Below are 17,284 nucleotides of genomic sequence, written 5' to 3'. Positions count from 1 at the left end.
TAGTCACTGATAAAGTACAAGCGGTACCTCAACTTACGAGTGATCCGACTCACGAGTTCTTCGAGATACGGGCTGTCACTTAGCCACTTTTTTGGTCTCGAGTTGCGGGCAAAAAATTGGAGTTACGAACATGAGCAATGTCGTCAGCTAATGTCGCAACAAGCAGCAGTGTGGCAGATAGGGAACAATTCTTCTAAAAAAAATAAAAAATAACAGGCTCAGTGCTTGCTCCAACCTATTGATTTTGTTTACAGTAAAATTAAACATAAACAGGAGAATCACAAGTTAGATATTTAACCAAACTACATCACGTTGTCTCAAGAATGTCTGCTAGCTTAAGGCTAACACAATGAAACATGCTAGCTAGCCATGGCGCACAGTCGTCTCAGTTGTCTCAAGAATGTCTGCTAGCTTAAGGCTAACACAATGAAACATGCTAGCTAGCCATGGCGCACAGTCGTCACCTCGAGACGCCTTAAAGCAGAAAAAAAATAAAATAAAATGGTGAAAGGTAAGTGGGGAGTTCTCAAACAGATGCGTACGTAAATTTGATGTTTTATGACATTTAAGCAGACTTGCACAGTATTTAATAAAAACGCATTAAAACTCATGACGTGCACCCCCATCCTAAATGAAGTGACGGGGCGTCGCCTGGTGAGCCTTCAACTAATGATGTATGTACAAGCTTCCTGCTCAACTTCCTCTATTAGGACTCTCATCTGCTCGCACTTCTGTGCAGTGAGCCTCTCTGCTGGTTTCCACACGTCACGTACAGTAAGTACGCCGTTGGAGTTTTACTGTCTATTTGACACATATGGACATAAGCGCATCTTAGCAATTTGTTAATTCATTCGTATTTGTTGTATTCTTTATCATGAGTTTATTTGTACATTTTGTGGCAATATGTGATATGTTTGTGTAATTTTGTAATAGTTTGGGGAAACGCTCCCTTAAAAAGGTAACCAAAATATTTGCCGTAATTAACAAGTCCTGTTAATTGGCTTCCTTAACAATCCTGTTTTTTTTGTTTCTTTGGTACCAGCAAATATGTTCACAGGCCAATGTGACCTGCCGCACATTTAAACATAAAAACATGTTTATTTACATAACAGCTGTGAGGAAAGAATTACTACAAAATGATTTGTTTCGCTTATTTTGCATTTATAGGGATATGTTATAAGTAAAATGAGCATATGTTTCATTCAGTGAACTACTGACAACATAACTCCCAAATTACAGATACAAATATTACCATTAGAGCATTTAGAGTTTATTTGCAGAAAATGAAAAATGATCAAAATATCTGAAAAATGTTGTGTGTGTTATTATTATTATTTTTGGTCTTATAATTCTGTCCAGAGTAGTGTACTGTATATTTTTGTGACTATTGGAAAGCTCAGATTTAAGAAATAAAAAGAATGATTTTTTATAACATTTTGCATTTCTTAAATGTTAAACACCCCCCCCCCCCCCCCCCCCCCCATAGGGTAAAAAATAAATTGGATTTAAGCACTTGTCATGCTTTACTTTGTGGCGTGTATGAGACAGATGTAATACAATTTAATTTAATTTAAAAAAAATTCTGTCTATAATAAAAGAAAAAACATCCTTGCATGCATTTATAAATAATGCCCATTTTAAAACGCATCAATGTGACATAACAGGAGGGGCAAAGATTTATTACAATTGTTTCCTGCAGTTAATGAATCATCTTTCTGACATATACGATAATTTTGGCAAGGGTGTAGCAAATGCTGTGGCCCAGGAGTAATACTTTAAGTTAATATTGCTGGGACAAGCCCGGGAAAATTGCCAGTGAAGGGCAGCAAAGTTTACATTCCACTATCAGCAAGGGAAGAGCAGTCACAGAGCAAACGTTTCCTGAAAGACTCTGGGCAGTCAAGACTTGCCTTTTAAAGGAAAGTGTCCGGAAAGTTCTATAGATAGTATACCGCAAAGGTGACAAAGCATATTTACTGTGTGACTTTCTCTGTTATTTGTTTGACAAACACCAAGTTGGGCGTTGTACACACTTCTGATAAAATAACGATTGAAAAAATATCTAAATTCCACATAGTCGCTGTTTGCGTGTAACAAATTCATCTGTTCACATTGGTTTTCCTTTAGAACCTATCCCCAGCTGTTTGGTAAAAACCTGTCTAAATACTGCAGGAATTGGTGTCAAGGAAGTATGTTAAAGCGATACATCGCGACAATTTTAACATATTTGTATGTTAGGGAGGAGCCAATTGTAGTTTTGGTGGAAGTGTGTTTTCACCACATTTTCATATACTATATGAGACTTCAAGTGCTTTTATAAAAAAATCTAATCAACAGGAAGTCATTTATTTGTTTATCTAAGATGAGTTTGAAATTATATTAAACTGCTTTGGTGTTATAGCTTGTGGTATATTTATAGTTTAAAATATTAATATAGACAATTCTCTCTCTCTCTCTGTATATATATAGATACATATATATATATATATAACTGTTATAATTATTCTCCTGGGAAAGCCATTCTCTCATTTGATGCTTTGCGTAAAATCTGATTAATAATTTTTGTCACGTTTGGTGATGCTGTTCACACATGCAGAACTGCTGAGAGATTTTTTTTTGTATTTAAAATTAAGAATTGAAAAAAAAAAAAACTTGGGGTTCTTGGCTGGGTTCTGCGTGAAAGGCAAATGCGGCTTTATGCCAGCTCTTCTGCTACGTCTGTGTGAAAGTGTCCAATCAAATATTGCGCACTAGTCTAAGCAGTAGCATGATGGTATTTAGCTGACTACAGTGTCAGGTAAATCCAATGACTTTTGTCGAGCTAAGCTAAAAAGACAACACTGTTGCTTTAAAGCAGGGGTTTTCAAACTTTATGGGTCCAGGGGAGAAATTTTCCTTAGGACACTGTCATAGTCCTATAATTAATCATAACTACCATGTACAGTTTACACGTACGACGTAATAAGAATTTAAAAGTTGTCTATTTTTGAGAAGTTGTACTGTTACGATAACAAATTCAGATTTTTTTTAGAGAACTAAACTTAAGGTTATTAGAATAAAGTCTATTTTTTTTTTTTTTTTTTTTTAGAAAAAAGTTGTAATCGTTACAAAAACAAAGACGTATTTTGCCGGAATGAAAAGTTTTTATTTCAAAGAATAAAGTTGTATTTTTCTACAATAATTGAATGCACATTTTTTTCTGCGGACTCCCAAGTTACCCCGGGTGTCCTCAGTTTGAGAACAACTGCTTTAACGTACCCATTACTAGTGTGTACAGTGCACGTGCGCAATGTCCATGTAAGTATAGTCCAGTGGGAACTCTCGTTGGGTTCTGTTAATGGCCTCATGTACAATCTTCACAGGTCAAAATGAGGAGGAGGGAAGCAGCCCTTTGCAAGCAGCAATCCACACCTTGCCTTGGGAGAGGTCAGCGGCTATTATCTTTCCACCCAGCGACTGTCAGCGGGCTGTCGACAGCATCTATTTATATTATAGCCACACTGTTCACCTAACATCCTCCGACCTACTGTATAAGAGGTGGCTAGCGCTTAAACTATGAGTGCATAAACAAAATAGAAATACAAGCAGTCATCACAATTTGATTGTGTACCTTAACGTTCTGGCTATAGAGTACACAGTAAAAGTAATACAGTGGTGCTTTCAGATATGAGTTCCCGGTTTAAGAGTTTTTCGAGATAAGAGCTTCGTTCAGTCGATTCTTTGCTTTGACTTGTGTGCCCAAATTTGAGATGCGAGCGCTGTATGGTGGCAGTGAACTCAACTGTACTCACTGCAGTTTGGCAGATAGGAAACGATTCGTCAAAAAGAGGCTTCAAGCTGTTTATTGGCACGCCCATTTGAAATGTTACTGTCCGACTAAATATAAAACAAAGACAATTGCAGTGTTCCCTTGCTATATCGCTTCTGAGCCCAAAACATTACAACTTTTTAAAGCACTCAAAGATACTTTCCAATTTCATGCATTATTAATTCACACCCTAGTGGTGGTAAGCTACTTCTGTCAGCACAACTGCCCCGGGGCAGTCTGACGGAAGCGCGGTTGCCATGCTCTGCACCATGCCGCTCAGCCTTAAAATATGTATAAATCATTTTTAAAAATATGTAGTCGCTACATAGCAGATTTCATCTATTGTGGGGGTTGGCCAGGAACCTAACCCTGCAATAAACGAGGGATTACTGTATATGTTATGTACTAAACAGAATCACCTTAGGAAAGCCTGTTTAGGTAATCCTAACAAACAATTCAAAAGGCAATAGACAGCCTAAGAGATAGCATCCACATGTACTGTATATCCGTTTAGCTGTATTATACTGCCCCCAGGTGGCCAAAGTGCACACACCAGAAGGAGCAGCCCAATAGCCATTGAAAGCAAAAAAGTAGCAAAAACTATTCTATTTAACTATGTCTTTACTGTATGCTTTTTAAAACGTGCAATATTAGAGTGCCGTTTTCCTTATTAAAAAACATGACAAAAATACTCGTTTTTTTGTGGGGAAACTGGAACACTTTAGCAGCCTTTCAATTCATTTCCATGGGAAAAGATGATTTGAGTGACTGCAGTAACGAGCATGGTCAGAACGAACTGAGCTAAGGTCTTTCTCATGGTTTCAATGCCACCTAGAGAGCATCGCTTTCTATTGCGGCCCCACCCCCAGTTGTGACATCGCCACCTGATTTAGCTGCCCCCCTGTTGCCGCAACACTTACAACAGCCCAAAATAGAGACGGGAGGATGGACACGCGAGACGGCGGCGGCATTACTGCCGCCACCTGACCGAGTACACAGTGAGGAAAAAATATACAGCCGAGAACGTGTCAGCTCGCGAAAGTGAGCTAGACATTTCTAGAAGAGGCCAGAACCAACTATATGAGCCTTGAGCCAGACGGGTGAACGCATAGAAGAAGGCAACATGGCCCAAAACACCGCAGAAGGTAGGAAACAGAAATTCAAAAGGCTTGCAAAATTCTGGGAATTTTTCAAGTCGGAAACTTTGTCCAGGAGTATGAATAGGAGATATAGGAATATGTACTGCTTTGGATGCGCTGCCGCTTGAGTGAACAGAAGAAAAAAAAAACATTAAAAAACTGGAACAATTAAGGCACTGTAATACCCTCACAATGAAAGCTATCTATTTTGCATGGATGCGTGCTTATGTCCAAACAAAATATTTATATTTATGCTTGAAAGTGGTACTTTCCCATTAAATGACCCTCAATTACCAGTTCAATCCAATTATTTCTCATAATTCTCATAATTCAATCTGGAATATTTCCAAAATGTATGAGTTTAGCTTCCCGTTGACGTTTACCGGACATTTTCCAGAAATTTACTCGACATTTTCCACCCCATTACAACCCTGCAATGTACTTTGACAGCCATTAAAAAGTTGACTGCGCATCATCTGAAGTGTGCTAAGACTACTATGAAATCAATTGATTCTGTGACAGTTTTCACACAGAGAAGGAAATTTGAGGACATTTCCATGAAATAAAACAAAATACTGACTAGCCACTTTCATGCTGCTGGTAACTGCCAACTTTTCTGTCTTTTTATGCGGTTCCGTATAATCCGCACCAACACAGAATGGGAGACAGTCGAACCATGAATATGGTTGGTATGTCGTATCAGATCCATGACGGAGGAGAGACAATGCTTGCGTGTAATGGTATTCCACAATGCTTGGGACAGGGGTGTGAAGTTAACACCTTTCACTCACTTCTGTCCGAGATCTAGTTTGTATGTAAAATCGCAGATAGCGCTGCAAATCTTGTGGCGCTGGGTTCTGTATAAAAGGCACAGGAAACTAAACTCTGGGTCTTCTGCGACAGCTTTGACGGGCCGATTTTGGATTTTCCAGGAACACTGCATGAAAAATGTTAACGTTCAATTTGGATGACAGACAACCTAAAGAAGACCGTACAGTCTCGCGACATTTAGATCAACTTACACACTGACTTACTTGCAAAAGCTAATTTTTAAAAACAGGTTGACAACCCATTTGTAGATGAAAAAAAAAAAGAATATATATATATATATATATATATATATAAGCTCAGTAACATGTTTGTAAAATATTTTTTAAATGAAATATTAATTCATCCTATTTTTTGTATTTATTTGATGTCATCTGTATGTCAGCAGGTCAGGTTTCCGACATTTTGGGGGATGTTGGTCAAGGTCGAGCGAGGCCTTGCTCAGCTGTCGCGTTGGTGGCCGGTGCGCACGTGGCGCCTAGAGAAGCATGTAGGCCGTGACAGACAGTGTGCCACGCTTAGCGGCACGTGTAAAGACAAAGTTACGTGTTAGCGCTCGGCGTGTCGACGGCAGTTTCCTACGGACACACTGTCACACCGTCTAGGTTCCTTAAAAAGTGGAGCTAAGGCAATAAAAGATCTGTTGTCCCTCGTGTCGTCATATTAAATTCAGTTTAAAAGCGGAACTGGAGTTCATGTCGAGGGTCCGTGAAAGGAGAAGTCAACATGGTTGTGCCATAAGGTCTTGAGAACCCAAACGATGGAATGCTTATAATGACGTTTCTACTTAACTGACGAGCTGGGAACGCAACAACATGATCCCTGGTCACATGGACCTGAGAAAATGGCTAAAAACGCTGTAATATGCGTGCCAAGCCAGTAATTGGCGATGTCACTTTGTAACAAATGACAACACATATGCACAGTAACTGCTTGACATTAACTCCCAATCCTCGTTTGAATAAAGTGCTCACAGTTTGATAGTCGCCAATTTGGAACCTACAGTATCTTTGTATATTTGCTAAAAACTTTTTTTGTTAATTTTTCTGCTCTTTTTGTCGATGCCACAAGAGGGTGCCAAAGCCCCGAGTAATAGGAAAGTAGCAATTGGTGTCAGCTCAGAAAGTACAGTGGACCGGACCGCGACTAGCGAAAATCCGCAGATAATTGATGCCCATTATAATTGCATTGAAATGTTCTTTTTTTAAACCTCCAAAAACTCTTTAATTGAGCCTGTTTTAAACGTTTTTCTGCACTGATACAACAAGAATTAGCTGGATTAGCTTGAAGTCTCTTAAGCACTACCACCATAAACTGCAAACACCCATCTTACGCAAGAAATTTAAAACATACCAATAACAAATTAGGAGAAACTGCATTGTACCACGAAAAGACTAAAAGAGTATCACAGTTTGGATAGCTCACAGCGAGCTGTGTGGTGTCAGGGAGGCTCGGCTGGGTCTGTTTACCGTAACGTGCTGAACGTGCGGAAGTCGTTAACACCCAAGTCTCGACAGGACATGTTTACTGGTGTGGGGTTTCAAAACATGCTGGGTCCTCAAGCAGCTGAGGACTCCCACTGGTGGCCCGAGTTCACATGACTGGCATCGCAAGCATATTCTTATTTCAACTCTGATGGCCACCATATTTCAAGTCACTAAGTTAACAGTAAATAAAAGAGTTACCGGTATGCAAACAGTAGTCGGGTTTGATTTCCCTAACTGCAGGTGGAGAGGCATGTTACTGGTAATGTTCTGAAGGGGTGGAAAATTTTCAATGAATTTCTGGAACGTTTCCACTCAATTTCCATGGGAAGTTAAGCTAGGGAATTTGGGAAAAATTCAAAATTGGAAACTTTCTTTGGAAATGAACTGGCATAAATATAAACATTTTTTTTTTTTTTTGTCACAACTGAATTGCTCACTTCACTCAAGTGTCTGCATATTCGAAGCGCTCGCTCACACCTTCAATTTTGTCTCAAACCAAAGAATCGACATAGAGACAGATCGTAACTTGAAAAACTTGTAAATTGGGGGACTCATTAGCCAAGGTACCCCCACTCAGGATTATTCTAGAATATATTTTTCCCAACTATATTTAAGTTCCCTATTAGGAGCCAACCTTCGATTTGGTAAATTTCTAGTTTACTCATGTTTATACACATAAACACCTGTTAATCCCCGTTAAATGCACATTCTTATATTACCTTTAATTGCCATGGAAAGTTTCCAACATTCAAAAGTCCTGGAATTTTGCAACCCAAGTTACCGGTACATTACAATGGATCAAAACAAGGACTATTTACGGGAAATGCAGTTTCAGACCGTAAACATTGACGCACACAACACTGTGGGGTGAACACATCAGATTCTACTGCAAGGTTTATCGTTGTTAAAGACGAGGTCTCCACATAACCCAAGCGTATCTTAAAGGTCTCATATTTTACAAAACCAACTTTTTCTAATATTTGGGATGTTATATTGGCTCTATGCTGCCTCAGTAAATATGTGAAATATGAATCAAAATCGTCCACGCATTCCTGAGTTCCAGACGTTTTCTTTGCCGAGAGGCCTGAAATCAGGTTGTTTGAATTTCTCGACCTTATCTACGTACGTCACTAGTGAAGATCTCCGCCTACCTCTCCGCTCCCGAGCCAGTGCTGTCAAAATAACAAACGTGTGATCTCAGAAGTGGGTCTTCTGCACGCAGGGAACCAATCAGAGTAAAGGGGGCGGTCTTAGCCAAATATGGACAAAGCGGATACAAAACTGGGTTAAACAGAAGTAGCTGTCAGAGGGGCATTTTCTGGACAAAACCAAGGTCTCCTTTGAAATGAAATTGACACTTCCATACTAAGTCCATGCTCGAGAGTCACTCTATGGAAGTCGAAATAGACAAAATAAAGGACCTTTAACACTGCAGAGTAAAGTCATTTACAACATTTACAACTCCACACTTGAATCCATCTGAAAGAGGGTTGCTGTGCTGTAGTGCTGCTGTTAAAGTAAAGCAAAGTATACGTCCCAAAATCTCCGCAGATATGCCGCGGCTCTTCCCGAAAATGTCCATGAGCGAGGTGGACGAGAAGGTGCGTCTGCTGGCCGAGAAGGTCTACGCCTCGGCCCTGAAGGAGGAGGACACCAAGGATGCCATGGCCCTCTTCAACGTGCCTGAGGACTGTCCCATCGGTCTGCAGGAGGACCGGGAGCGTGCACTGCAGAAGGAGCTGGCCGAGCAGCAGTCCAAGGAGACCGTCAAGAGGTAGGGGGCTACAAATCTGGCGGCTGGCACTCGATTTAGTGGCTTTTCTCTTGAGTGACAGCCGCTTTCTCCTGTGCGTCACCAGGAAGAAGAACTTCATGATGAAGCGTTCCCAGTCGCTGTCCCTGCAGATTCCCACTGGCGACTGGAGCCTGCTGGTGCATTCGGCTGCACTCTCGCCGACCACACCGGAGCCTGTCTTTTCAAAGACCTTCCCCGACTTCCAGAGGGTGACCATTAGTGGAGACTACTGCGCCGGGGTAAACATGTCTAACGTCTGTTGTAGCCAACGACCTTCATGGTGACCAGATGCCCTTCCGCAGCTGCTACTGGCTGGCAAAGGCTGAAGCCAAGTGAGCGTTTTATTTAGGTTCCCCGATGTGATGTGGAATTCATGCGCTTGTTCCAGATCACCGTCGAGGATTACGAGCAGGCGGCCAAGAGCCTCCTGAGAGCTCTGTTCATTCGGGAAAAGTACTCTCGGCTGGCATACCACCGTTTTCCCAGGACGATAGCCCGCTTCCTCCGAAACACAGAGGGGGAAAAGTGGCGAGAGGAGGACGAGGTCTTGCCAGGTGGGAAAACATTTTCTTACCCTTCTCTTGCGGTTCAGTACAGTGAACCCGGAGTTCGCTATTCACAAATGTTGTTTCCGATAGACCGATTTATTCACAGCGCCCATCGTATTTTTGTGCTCTTTCTGTGACGCCATAAAATGCAAGATGGTGCCCAACCTGGCTAATAAGAAAGTAAAAAAATGGTTTCAAGTAAGTATGTTATGTCTCAATTGAGGGGCTAAGATCTTTGTATGCCAGGGCGAACTAACTTTAGCCTGGGTTGAACGTGGAAGTTACGGCGAGTCTTTGTTTTGTGTGTATGTTTTTGCTCTGCTAAGTGGCTATTAAAAAGATCACGCTAACAAATGACGGAGGTTATTGCGAGGCACTTCCTGTGCATTTAAAAAAAAAAAAAAAGATCTGTAATCCATTTATTTTCAAGGGTAATGTTATAAGGTGAGTTTGAATTGACATTTAAGTGTTTTGGGATCACAGTTGATGGTATATTTACGGTTCAAAATATTAATATAGGGAATTCAACATGTTTGGGCCGTGGGTTAATTACGTTTGTCGCAGGAGGGCTCAGTTCCTATGCCCTTCACTGTCATCCTAAATAAAATTCCTTCTGTGGGCTGTAGACATCTGGCCGTTCCCCCGTGAAGACGAGGACTTGTATTCCATGGAGGGAATCCCAGAGAACCTGGACTATGAGCTCCAGATGAAGGACGGCATTGTTCACGTTTACGACAACGCCGAGGCCCTGAAACAGCAACGGCCTCGCATGCTTCCTTACCCTGACTTGGAGACCTTCGCCATAGACCTGAGCCACGTACTTGCCATGATTGCTGATGGCCCCACGTAAGAACTAGGCCATGCTGAATGGTTTACAGTGGGTAGTGCTGGTAGCTCATAGCAAGATAAACTGGGGTTTGACACAGGGCATGGGCCTCCTCTCTATGGGTTGTTTCCAGGTACTCTGGTTTCTTTTCCACAGGCCCAAAATAGTATTAAAGACTTTAAATTAAACCATGAAAGCTGACTCTCCTTTGTCTTTCAGGAAGACCTACTGCCACAGACGACTGAACTTCTTGTCCTCCAAATTTTACCTTCATGAAATGCTGAATGAAATGGCTGAAATGAAGGAGCTGAAGAGTGTGCCTCACAGAGACTTCTACAATGTCAGAAAGGTTGTATGGTGATTTGAAATGCCCCACACTCTTAACTCATTGCTACATTCCAGCCCTTGGCGTACTAAAACCAGACCGTTCAATCAAACAAAAGGTGGACACGCACATACATGCCGCTGGCTGCATGAACCAGAAGCACTTGCTGAAGTTCATCAAGACCACGTACCAGATGGAGAAAGGCCGCGTGGTCCTCGAGAAGGCCGGCCAGAGGTTTACGCTGGAACAGGTCTTCAAAAGCCTCCATATGGACCCCTACGACCTTACCGTGGATTCTCTGGACGTGCACGCTGTAAGGACAAAAGCATCTAGTTGGTCAATGCTACAGTTGCAAATAGTTAATCTTTGACCCTTGCAGGGAAGACAAACATTCCATCGCTTTGACAAATTCAACTCTAAGTACAACCCGGTGGGAGCCAGCGAACTACGAGAGATTTACCTCAAGTCCGACAACTACATTGAGGGAGAGTACTTTGCACGTCTCATCAAGGTGTGTCAGCCTATCAGAACTATTTGGACCGGTTTCCATGAGAACGATGTTTTACGACGGAGCTCCGTTTATACGGTATTGACGTAACCCAGATTTATCCTCAAGTTGGAACCCACTGTAGCCAAGTGTAATCACTAACCTACGTTAACGCAGTAGTAAAGTCACATATAGTCGATATTTGTATGAAAAATCCTTTTCGACCACAGAAATAAAATCAAGGGCCCCCTGTGCTTGTTCATTCAATGATGTTTAGAAATAAGAGTGAAGGAGGTTGAAGTGTCATAGACCAATAGGTGTTATACGCAGAATTTATAGCTTATTTGTTTCAGGAAGTGGCAAAAGAGCTGGAGGACAGCAAGTACCAACATGCCGAGCCTCGTCTGTCAATTTACGGACGATCTGCCAGCGAGTGGGCGGGCCTTGCCACCTGGTTCATTCAGCACAAAGTACACTCGCCCAACCTGAGATGGATGATCCAGGTCCCCCGTATCTAGTGAGTGCTCTTTGAAGGTCCGGCCATGCCCAAAAGGCCTTTCTGAATTCCTCTGTCTTGCAGTGACATCTTCAGGTCAAAGAAGCTGATACCGAACTTCGCCAAAATGCTGGAAAATATCTTCCTCCCCATCTTTGAGGCCACAGTAAACCCGCAAAAGCACCCAGCACTTCATGTTTTCCTAAAATACGTAAATACCCATTAAGCGTCAACCAAACAAATGTTCAGTGATGTTCAAATGTTTGGAAACACTGCTCTTCAGTTCTCATCTTCATCTGCCTTTGCAGGTGACGGGATTTGACAGCGTGGATGACGAGTCCAAGCACAGCGACCACATGTTTTCCTACAAAAGTCCAAAGCCCGAGTCGTGGACCGCAGATGATAACCCGCCATACACCTACTACCTGTTCTACATGTACGCCAACATCATGGTGCTCAACAACCTGCGCAAGTGAGTCCTTTCGTCAGGTTGCAAAATATGGCAATTCTTTAGAATACAGTCGTGCCTTCACTTATGAGTTTAATTCGTCCTGTGACCAAGCTCGGACATACTGTAATTCATTCGTAGAAAGAAAAAAAAAATCTAATCGACTAATGGACGGCTCCTGAAAGTCGTAAGTTGGGGCACGTGCAAGTCAAAGTACCACTGTATTTGTGATACAACGAATGGCCTACACATTTTCCACAGTTTCTTTGGTCACTCCACAGGGAGCGTGGATTGAACACCTTCCAGTTCCGTCCCCACTGCGGCGAGGCAGGCTCTATCACACACATGGTGTCCGCCTTCCTAACGGCGGACAACATCTCCCACGGCCTCAACCTGAAAAAGGTGATGCCGCCTCAAATGTTTTCACAAAGATACTGTAAAGGTGTTTCCTAAAAAAACTGTAAATTCACAAGACAAAAAGTTAGTGTTTAATTTTAAGACTGCTCAGACATAACGGAGGTCGGTTTCATCACTTAAAAAAAAAAAAATGTCATAAAAGACAGAACTGGTTTTTCCAGGATAAGTTTGGCAATAAAGTAGCACTCTGGAGCAACTAGGGGGAGGTGCACGCGCAAGGGCACCTCAGTGGTCTTTCTGGCATCAAGCCCTTTTGTCCAACCTCAATCTGTAAAGGTCCACTGTTTTTTTGTGTCCATGACGGATCTCTTTTTGTGTATGGCAAGGTTTTTCCAGTTTGTTGGTTGCTTCTTTCGCTTCAACTCTCTGGTGGAGCGTCCCAAATTTTGCATGTGTCAGATAATTGTTATGCAAGGCCAATATTTACCGGCGCAATGTTAGAAGAAAGGGGGCCACGATGTATGTTCATCTTTCACCTATCCCAGACTTTAATTTTGAGACCTCATCTGACACGTTGGACTCAAAACAAAGGGCTCACATGAGTAGGCTTTAGGCCTGCACTTGGAGAGTGCACCTGGCACCTAGGACTCAAGACAAAAGACTCATGTGACCACAATAGAGGTGCACATCTCACCTACCCCAGACTTGATTTGGAGACAAGACTCCTTTGACTGCTTGATCTTGGCAGTCTAGTTCTTAAATCGTCATTTGGTATGTCTCTTCTTCACTAGAGTCCGGTGTTGCAGTACCTCTACTACCTGGCGCAGGTTCCCATCGCCATGTCGCCACTGAGCAACAACAGCCTGTTCCTGCAGTACTCCAAAAACCCATTGCGGGAGTTTCTCCAGAAGGGCCTGTGCGTGTCGCTGTCCACCGACGACCCCATGCAGTTCCACTACACAAAGGTTAGAACTCCCACTGGACCCAAATGCAGATTACCGAGCAGAACGCAGATGTGATTAACATGGAAATGTTCACAGGAAGCGTTGATGGAGGAGTATGCCATCGCGGCTCAGCTCTGGAAACTCAGCACCTGCGACTTGTGCGAGATCGCCAGAAACAGTGTGCTGCAAAGTGGCCTGTCTCACCAGGTCAGCTAAAAAAAAAAAATAATAAAAATAAAAAATAAAAACTACATAGATGTTGTGTGTGTAGCTTGGAATTTGGAGTGTGGATGGACAGCTGGATTTTTACATTAAACCTGGAGAAATTGACTACGTGGCACCCCTGGAATGTTTTGAAAATTCAGTCCCTTAAGCCAGTTCCACTTAACAGCATGACTATCATGAGGAGACTCACAAAAGAAGTCTCAAGAAGACAGCAAGGTCCTTCAAAAACAAACCCATCCTAGAGATTTTCTTTCACTGCTGCCACATTTGAAGCACGTATGGCGGACGTGAAAGTTCTTGTCATTGTGAGGGGACGGAGAATGGCAGATAAGCTCGAAGGCTCACCAAAGGCTCTGGATGTTGTGGGGTTGCCCTGGTTGAGACGCCTCTGCAACATCGCGTGGACATCGGAGACAGTGCCTCTGGATTGGCAAACTGGGGTGGTGGTCCCCCTTTTTAGGAAGGGGGACCGGAGGGTGTGTTCCAACTACAGGGGGATCACACTCCTCAGCCTTGCCGATAAGGTCTATTCAGGGGTGCTGGGGCCTCATGTACAAAAGGTGCGTACGCACTAAAACGTGGCGTCCGTTCTTTTTCAGGGCAAAGATCAGATGTATCAAGAGTGACACGACCGTGGAAATGTGCGGTGCGTCACGCCAACTGCACGGCTGGCGTCCGTCCGTACTTTTCTGCAGCTTTTGGTGCTTTGGCGAAACTTAGAGGTGATGCTGGGAAACCGTTCTCAGAAATCTGCACACCAGACACACATGAATAATTAGCACTGATGAACAATTCATGCCCGGCAACATTTGATTTCAACACTGCAATTGAGGCAAGGACTGAGAATTCATTTGTTAATTAGTGTATTTAATGAACCACTGATATTTGTGAGGACACCTATTAATTGATCAAGGCGATCATTTATGCCGCCTATTGCCCTCACAATCGCTTCGTGACTCCAGCGCATGCACTGAAATAAAGAGTCCTTTGAATTTACTTCATTTGAACATGTACCTCGGTTGCACATGATTAAAATGTGTTTAAATTGACATAATTTACCCCTCTTCTCCTAAAAAAACCCATGATTTTTTTTGTCAGCGTGCGTGTCCTCTCCTGTGTATTAAAATAATAAATTGAGTAATCTGAAAGGAGTCAAAGTTTTTGATATCCTCTTTGATATGCCGATGTGCTTCTATTTGAATTCAAAAGATTTATTACAAATACCACACATACAACATTTACGCATGAACCTTTATCTCACAGGGCTGAGTTGCTGTATGAACACATTTGTTATGAGTTGTAAAAAATACATTGATCATAGTCAGCCACGTCACCCACGATCGCAGCGATTCTCTCCTCAAACGGGTGAGGCCCTCCGCGCCGGTTCTTGCGCCTTTTTTTGGCCACACTTTGGCGGTGGGCAGCTGTCCTCCGCTTCACATCCACCTTAATGTCTGACCACTTCTTTTTTAGTTCAGCATTGTCCCATGCTGTTCAGCGCTGTCCCATTCACTCCTCTTTCGCGCGTTGTTAACGCCGTAGCGCAGCGTGCCAAAGAGGATTTTCTTGCGTGCCTCCACTTCATTGAGCAACTTCACATTCAGAAAAGTATTTTTCTTCATTACCTTGCTCATTTTCCTTTTTTTCTGATCATGCAGAGATCGGCATCTCAGGTGCAGGGTTCATTTAAATATGATTGGCATATTCAAATATGGGCGTGGCGTGGGGGGAGTCGTCTACTCCAACATGTGCGCTCATTTCCACGTTGATTGGAACGTACGAAGGAAATGTGCTTGGATTCATGAGTACGCAGACTTTCATACATCTGAATATTTTTGTGCGTACGATGTTTTCTGGATTTTAGCGTACGCCATGTTTTAGTAGGAAATCCACGCAAGTCTTTGTACATGAGGCCCCTGCTCTACACCCTCGGCAGGGTCCTCAAGGGTGCATGGGAGTTCGCCCAACCAGTCTGCATGTGTTTTGTGGACTTAGAGAAGGCATTCGACCGTGTCCCTCAGGGAGTGCTTCGGGAGTATGGGGTACCGAACCCCCTGATACGGGCTGTTCGATCTCTGTACGACCGCTGTCCGAGTTTGGCCCGCATTGCCGGCAGTAAATTGGACTCGTTGCCGGTGAGGGTCGGACTCCGCCAAGGCTGCCCTTTGTCACCGATTCTGTTCATAAATTTTATGGACAGAATTTCCATTAGCAGCCGGTCCGGCTTGGTGACCTCGGTATTGCATCTATGCTTTTTGCAGATGATGTGGTTCTGTTGGCTTCATCAAGTCGTGATCTCCAACTCTCACTGGAGCAGTTCGCAGCAGAGTGTGAAGCGGCTGGGATGAAAATCAGCACCTCCAAATCTGAGACCATGGGCCTCAGCCGGAAAAGGGTGTTGTGCCCTCTCCAGGTCGAGGATGAGATCTTGCCAAGTGGAGGAGTTCAAGTATCTTGGGTTCTTGTTCACAAGTGAGGGGAGAATGGAACTGATGATCAACAGGAAGATCGGTGCAGCGTCTGCAGTGATGCAAACTTTGTATCGGTTCGTTGTTGTGAAGAAGGAACTAAACTGAAAGGCTCTCTTCCTTGAGATTTTGTCCGATTGCTACCAAATTTGGAGTACGTACACTAACTAGCCAGATTTGTAAAATGGTTGAGTTTTCATCATTGGATGCCAAGCATGTTGAACAAGTTTGATTGTCTTCAGTCGGGTATAACCCACAATTTTCGTGTCTGGGTTCGCTCACCAAAACCTTGGAAATTAGCAACCGCTTATGTTCCTGCAGCAGTTTTCTTTCCTGAGATAAAAATAATTTTTACACAAAATGTTCAGTTTCGAACCGTGTCCTGAGCTTTTACGCAATTCTTATCATCATCAACAAATACAGTACACTTGTTTTCTTGTCTTGCCTCCAGGAGAAGAAACACTTCCTGGGCTCCAACTACCTGCAGGACGGCCCCGAGAGCAACGACATAGGACGCACAAACGTGGCGCAAATCCGCATGGCGTACCGCCACGAGACGCTGTGCAACGAACTCAGCTTTTTAGTCGACGCTGTCAAAGCGAATGCCACAATTCAAGTGGTGGAGTGACACGTGTTTGCACGTTTTGACATTTTGTTAAAAATCCTCTTTGAATTGGTGTGAGTTGCATTCGTTGACGAATTGAGTTTTTACTTCTTTCTTTTTTTTTTTTTTTTACTGAAAACTTGAGCACATTCAACATTAGGTATCCAAAGACGACTTTTCACACTGAATTGACACATGCACGATTTTAAGAATAGTGTGGATGATTTTTACAGTGATGTTTTGTAAATAAAGGACGACAGAAAATGTTTTTGTGTTTGTGTTTACCAAGTGGTAGGGAGGAAGAGCAGTGACCTCTGAGTAAATTCAACTATTTTTGACTTACAGCGAACTCCCCTTTATCACAGGGGAGAAGTTTCACACCCCACCACCAATAGATGAAACTCCACGAGACCATATGAAAAACAATTTTTTTTACAGATTTACATCTCTCGCAAGCTTTAAACACATTTTGAAACACACCCTTTTTCCCCCCCACTCT

At 42.8% G+C, this 17,284-nt stretch overlaps 1 protein-coding gene across 2 annotated transcripts; it reads left to right on the top strand.

Moving 5' to 3' along the window:
- The first annotated feature begins 691 nt into the window (after positions 1–691).
- Positions 692–17,053, top strand: ampd3b (adenosine monophosphate deaminase 3b). Of its 2 annotated transcripts, XM_061774051.1 has the most exons (16): positions 692–774; positions 3,363–3,426; positions 8,814–9,036; positions 9,122–9,296; positions 9,446–9,611; positions 10,232–10,451; positions 10,651–10,780; positions 10,875–11,069; positions 11,136–11,267; positions 11,597–11,760; positions 11,824–11,950; positions 12,048–12,211; positions 12,469–12,589; positions 13,336–13,509; positions 13,585–13,695; positions 16,633–17,053. In XM_061774051.1, exons 2-16 carry the CDS (start codon positions 3,369–3,371, stop codon positions 16,807–16,809), a joined length of 2,337 nt encoding a protein of 778 aa, XP_061630035.1. In that variant the 5' UTR covers positions 692–774; positions 3,363–3,368; the 3' UTR covers positions 16,810–17,053. The 2 variants fall into 2 exon arrangements, with proteins under 2 accessions (XP_061630035.1, XP_061630036.1); XM_061774052.1 differs by lacking the exons at positions 692–774; positions 3,363–3,426 and adding an exon at positions 4,726–4,953.
- The last annotated feature ends 231 nt before the right edge of the window (positions 17,054–17,284 follow it).

Source organism: Phyllopteryx taeniolatus, chromosome 5, assembly GCF_024500385.1.
Source record: "Phyllopteryx taeniolatus isolate TA_2022b chromosome 5, UOR_Ptae_1.2, whole genome shotgun sequence".
Taxonomy (NCBI): Eukaryota; Metazoa; Chordata; class Actinopteri; order Syngnathiformes; family Syngnathidae; genus Phyllopteryx; species Phyllopteryx taeniolatus.
The sequence above is the reverse complement of the archived record's forward strand: the minus strand, read 5'-3'. Positions and strand labels throughout refer to the sequence as shown.

Coding starts and splice junctions, on each gene's coding strand:
- ampd3b (XM_061774051.1), top strand. CDS start 3,369: ATGAGGAGGAGGGAAGCAGCCCTTTGCAAGCAGCAATCCACACCTTGC. Junction 10,781..10,874: donor ACTTCTACAATGTCAGAAAG/GTTGTATGGTGA, acceptor ATCAAACAAAAG/GTGGACACGCACATACATGC. Junction 12,212..12,468: donor GTGCTCAACAACCTGCGCAA/GTGAGTCCTTTC, acceptor GTCACTCCACAG/GGAGCGTGGATTGAACACCT.